Below are 5663 nucleotides of genomic sequence, written 5' to 3'. Positions count from 1 at the left end.
TCAGAGAGGAAGGGGCAGGGAAACAGAGATAGAAGCTGCCTCCTGCATGCCCCCTACTGCGGATTGAGCCGCAGCCCAGGACTGTGTCCTTGACCAGAATCAAACCTGGGACCCTTCCGTCTGAAAGCCAATGCTCTATCCACTGAGCAAAACCAGCTAGGGTGTACCACAGCTTTTTATCCCCTCATCAACTGATGGACACTCGGGCTGCTTCCCAATCTTGGCTACTGTAAATAACGCTGCAATGAATATAGAGGTGCACAAATTCTTTCAAATTGGTATTTCAGGTTTCTTCGGATATATTCCCAGAAGTGGAATCATTAAGTCATATGGTAGTTCATTTTTAATTTTTTTGAGGTAATTCCATACTGCTTTCCACAGTGGCTGCACCCAGATTGGCTTTTTTTCATAGTAATATGCATTTTAGTTCTCCCCATGTCTTTTCATGGCTTGATAGCTCATTTCTTTTTCATACTGAATGATATTCCATTGTTTGAATGTACCACAGTTTATTTATTCATTCACCTAAGGACAACGAAGGACATCATGGTTGTTTCCAAGCTTTGACAATTATGAATAAAGCTGCTATAAACATCTATGTGCAGGTTTTTGTATGGACATAACTTTTCAACTTATTGGTGTAAATACCAAGATCTAGCATAATGTTTCATTTTGTAAGAAACTGCCAAACTGTCTTCCAAAGTGGCTATACGGTTTTCTGCATTCCCACCAGCAATGAATGAGAGTTCCTGTTGCTCTACACACTCGCCAGCATTTTGATGGTGTCAGTGTTATGGATATTAGCCATTTCCCCTTTACACCCATCTCCCCAACCCCCCTCCCACTGGCAACCATCAAAATGTTCTCTGTATCTATGAATTTGTTTCTGTTTTGTTTTTTTTACATGAAATCATACTGTACTTGTCTTTCTCTGTCTGACTTATTTCACTTAACATAACAGATGTACTATTTCTTTAACTAGCCCTGTATTAGTGGACATTTAAATTATTTCAAATTTTCTGCAGTTACTAATAATGCTGCAACAAAAATCCTTATAAAATACATCAGTTCTCCTGGAGAGCATTATGCTAAGTGAAATAAGCCAGTCGAGAAAGATAAATATCACATGATCTCACTCATTTGTGGGATATAATGATCAACATAAATTGATGAACAAGAATAGATCCAGAGACAAATGGCAGGGGTGTGTGTGTGGTGGGGGCGGGGAGGGAAGAGATCAACCAAAGGACTTGTACGCATGCATATTAGCATAACCAATGGACATAAGACACTGGGGTGGTGGGGGCTTGCCCAAGGTAGGAATGGCTGCGGGGGGGGTGTCAAATGGGGGAAAAGGAGACATATGTAAAACATTAGACAATAAAATAAATAAATAAATAAACAAACAAACAAAACCAAGAAAAAAAGCGTCAGTTCTCACATGGACAAATATATCTGTAGAATAAATTCCTAGAAGTAGGATTGCTTTGGTCAAAGGGTATGAGTTTTATACATTTAGAAAATATTGTTTATTTCAGTACTCATGGAAAGAATGAACAACCTGAAATGTTACCTCTGCTGGAAGGCCTCTGTGAAGTTTATCACAGAAACCATCAAATGCTTGGCTTTCTCTGAAGTATTTGTCTTTTATTGTGATCTACTGCAAGTTTTCTTCTTCTTTCCCCCAATATGTATTAAGCACATGCTATATGCCAGGCATGTTGGTAGGCTTTGAGAATAAAACCACAAACAAGACAGACATGGTCACTGCCCTCATGGTATTTACAGCTCAGGAGGCCGGGGCTGTCGGGGGCAGTACACATGAAAGAAATAATTATACACCAGATCATTACAGAGTGTGTCACATGCCATAAAGGAGAAGTACAGGGTGACCAAATGTGTTTACTAGACTCCTGACTTTGGGGATCTGAGAAGACTTCCTGGAAGAAGTGATATGTATTCTGATCAGTAAGAGAGACTCGGCTAGGCAGAGGAAATGGCAGGTTGAAGGCTTATTGTCAGGAACGTACAGTAGGGCCAACAGCATGGATTATAGGATCAAGACAGGGCCTTCAAGGTCATTTAATTCTAATTTCCTCACTTGACATGTGAACAAACTTAGATTCAAAGAACTAAACGACTTGGTCAAGGTTATATAGATAATGGCACAGCCAAGGAGTAGGACCTGTGTCCTCTGATTTCTTTTCAGATGGTGCTTTGCTGCAAAAGCAGCATGACCTGGAAACATGGAACAGACCGGAAAATCTCAGGGTGGGAGTAGGGGGGAGGGCAGAAGACATTAACCAAATAATTTATATGCATACACTAGTATGTACTACCCATGGACACAGACAATAGGTGGTGAAGGCATGGGGTGGGGTTGGAACAGAGGGTATGGGGAACAAGGGAGAAGAAAGGGGGGACATCTAATACTTTCAACAAAGATTTTTTAAAAGAAATAAACAGAAAAATATACTGGAAAACTAAAAAAGAAAGTTTACAATGCTATCAAAAGTTAGCACATATTGAGTATGAGTTGCAATTGACCGCATTTTATCATTTTAGTTTAAAAATATTTTATAGTGTACTTTCCTCTTTCCTACTTTTATACTATTTATTGATTGTTTTACAAATTATTTAATATAATTTTGTCCATTGGTTTGTTATGTTTTAGAAATATTTTACTAATTTTTAATCCTACTGTTATCTTCACTTTTAGTCTTCTAAGAAAAATAGTAACAAACTTCAAAGGGGAAAAAAAACAGCATGCCCATCCTGGGATCTATAGAACTAAACTAGACATCTGTGGGATAATTGCCTGGGATCATGGGGGAGTGTTTAAGTTCAGGTCCTGTGACTAGCAGCCTGACATGTTTGTTTTTCTGTACTAGTAAGATACCATTTGGGTAAATGGCAGTCTAACATTCCAGTCTAGTTTTCAGCATACTTGTCTCTTCTCCAAGTTTAGATAATAAATAATAATGATATTAATAATGGTGGTTACTTTTTAGTGCTTGCTATATGTCAAAGGCTGTTCTAAGCATTTTATATGTATTTCATTTAATCTTGACAACAATCCTATAAGGTAGGTGTTATTATTACCCATTGGATAGATGAGGAAATTGAAGCTCAGAAAAGTCAGGCATTTGCTCAAGGCCACAGAGCTAATGAGTAGCAAAGCAGGGACTCAGTCCAAACAGTCGGGCTTTAGGGCCCATGTACTGTTCTCAAGCACTCTCAGTATCAGCAGCAAGCTAGGAGTTTCAGGTCTGAGCCCTGAGCAGCCTTGTGCTTTGGAGGGCCTACACAACTCTGGCTGCACATCAGAACCACTTGAGGAGCTTGCCAAAATGCTGATGTCCAGGTCTCAACCTGGGTCAGTTAAATCGCAGTCTCTAGGAGTGATTCCAATCATGGATGGTTTTATTTATTTATTTATTTTTAATCTTTATTGTTCAGTGGGTGCGGGGGGGGACTGGGGTGAGGATGCGACCCTATTTGGGTAGGTCAATTGGTTAAAGCATCGTCCTGATACGTCAAGGTTACAGATTTCATCCCCAGTCAGGGCAATACAAGAATCAACCAATGAATGCATAAGTAAGTGGAACAACAAATATCTCTCTCTCTCTCTCTCTCTCTCTCTCTCTCTCAATCAATCAATCAACTTAAAAAATAATAAAAATTGATGTCTTTGTATCTGTGGGTTTGTTACTATTTTAAAAAATAAACAATAAACAAGGGGATGAATCAGTTAAGACAAGTAAACAGGAGCACTTCAAAAGGTTAACTACATGGGAGTGTGTGTTGAACATATCTAGAAGGCATAAGTTGGGAAGGAACGTTAAGTGTAAAGTTGAGTCTGTCCCAAACGGCTGCTTCCTTCCAAGCAAAATAAGCCACAAATTTGTGAGCAATGTGCCATGACTTTACTGCATGTTCATATTCATTCTAAGCCCATGGAACAAGAGGAGCCCCATGACAGCCTTTCTCTTTGCCATCCTCTTAGACAGGAGCATGGCATCCAGAATCCAGACTTGAGACCTTAGCTAATTTGACTAGAACATTTATTTCCTGGTGACTACATCACCTCATCCCAACTTCTATTTCCGTCAGGCTCAGAGCCCCTACCTTCCCCGCTGTGGAGGAGTAGATGTCCATTTCTCAGGAGCCACGGACTGCTTCCGGCAGATAGTGAAGGCCCATGGGGTACTGGGACTCTGGAATGGATTGGCAGCCAACTTACTGAAGGTGAGAACAGTGGTCAGTCTCTACTATTTCTCTGCCTCTTCTAGTTCTAGCCTGTTCCTTTGCCACTCTTAGGACAGTTTGCATGGAAGTGTCCCCTCTAGCATTGATGGTAGCCCAAGGTCCTCAAGTGCAACCTAGATGTCAGCCCTGAAGAGAGAGGATCCTGTGCAGTGTTGGGGCATCTGATAACCCATCCCAAAGGAGCTGACCATTTAGTGTACAGGTTCCTACCATGGGGGTTCATGGACTCCCAAAGGGAACCTAACCCTCCATCCTAAAATTGTATGTGAAAATGCAGATGTGTGTGCATATGTGCCTCTCTCTGGGGAAAGGATCCATAGCTTTCATTGTATTCCTCCAAAAAAACTCCATGACCAAAAAAAAGATTAAGAACTCTAGACTGCCTTGGCCGGGTGGCTCAGCTGGTTGGAGTATCATCCTGTACACCAAAAGGTTGTGGGTTCAATTCCCAGTCAATTGAACCCAGTGGGTTCAATTACCTAGGTTGCAGATTTCATCCCTAGTCGGAGTGCATGCGGGAGGCAGTTGATCGATGTTTCTCTCTCTCTCTCCCACTCTCTAAACACATGCTTAGGAGAGGATTGAAAAAGGGGAAAAAAATCACATATTACATTCTATGATGGAAAAAAAGAACTCTGGACTAAACCTTGTACTAATTGACACATAAATGGTTTCAGTCAAGACAAGCATATGTTGACAAGAAGTGTCAGATTGTCTACCTGCATATTAATCCAGACTGTGTTCTCCTGGGCCCTTCAACTGCTCTGCCATTCCTCACCCCCACCCCATCCTCTCTGATTCCCAAAAAGAATTACTATGTTGTATTATCCACAGCCTTTAACTCAGTTTACCCTGACTCAAATTGATTGCAGACACATTGACACTTTTTAAGATTTTTAACATGATTTTCATTTTATTTTTAAACAGGTAGTTCCATATTTTGGAGTTATGTTTGGTACCTTTGAGTTCTGCAAGAGAATTTGTCTTTACCACAATGGTTACATTGTGTCTCCTCTGAGCTATAAATTGACCCCAGGGGTGGATCAGAGTTTGAAACCCCAGGAATTACGGGAATTAAAGAAGTTCTTCAAAACTGGAAAACTAAATTCTAGAAAACCAACTCTTTAAAACTGAATGGAACTAGAAGTGCACTGACCGAAGGCGTTTTGCAATCATGGATAAATTTAGCTTCAAAATTGCACAACTGTGGAGTGAGGAGAGGATACTCCTGTCTGCTTCTCTGGGAAATGAGAAGACTCAGCCATACGCCACCTCTGAGCTCCAAATTGATGTCCCTGGGAACACCTGCAGCTCCGGAAGGTTTCCCAACATGACCATCTCCTGATGGCATTCCACCAGATTTTATAACAAAAGCTAGCAGTAATGATATGTGC

At 40.7% G+C, this 5663-nt stretch overlaps 1 protein-coding gene across 1 annotated transcript in view; it reads left to right on the top strand.

Annotated features, from left to right (window-relative positions):
* The window catches only part of SLC25A43 (solute carrier family 25 member 43), a 37433-nt gene extending 31776 nt beyond the window's left edge, over positions 1–5657 (top strand). The window contains exons 5-6 of the mRNA XM_015563017.1: positions 4114–4248; positions 5197–5657. Coding sequence (XP_015418503.1) covers positions 4114–4248; positions 5197–5397 — 336 coding nt within the window. The 3' untranslated portion in view covers positions 5398–5657. The remainder of the gene's footprint in view (positions 1–4113; positions 4249–5196) is intronic.
* Positions 5658–5663: the final 6 nt, after the last annotated feature.

This window comes from Myotis davidii, unplaced genomic scaffold, assembly GCF_000327345.1.
Source record: "Myotis davidii unplaced genomic scaffold, ASM32734v1 scaffold498, whole genome shotgun sequence".
Taxonomy (NCBI): Eukaryota; Metazoa; Chordata; class Mammalia; order Chiroptera; family Vespertilionidae; genus Myotis; species Myotis davidii.
The sequence above is the reverse complement of the archived record's forward strand: the minus strand, read 5'-3'. Positions and strand labels throughout refer to the sequence as shown.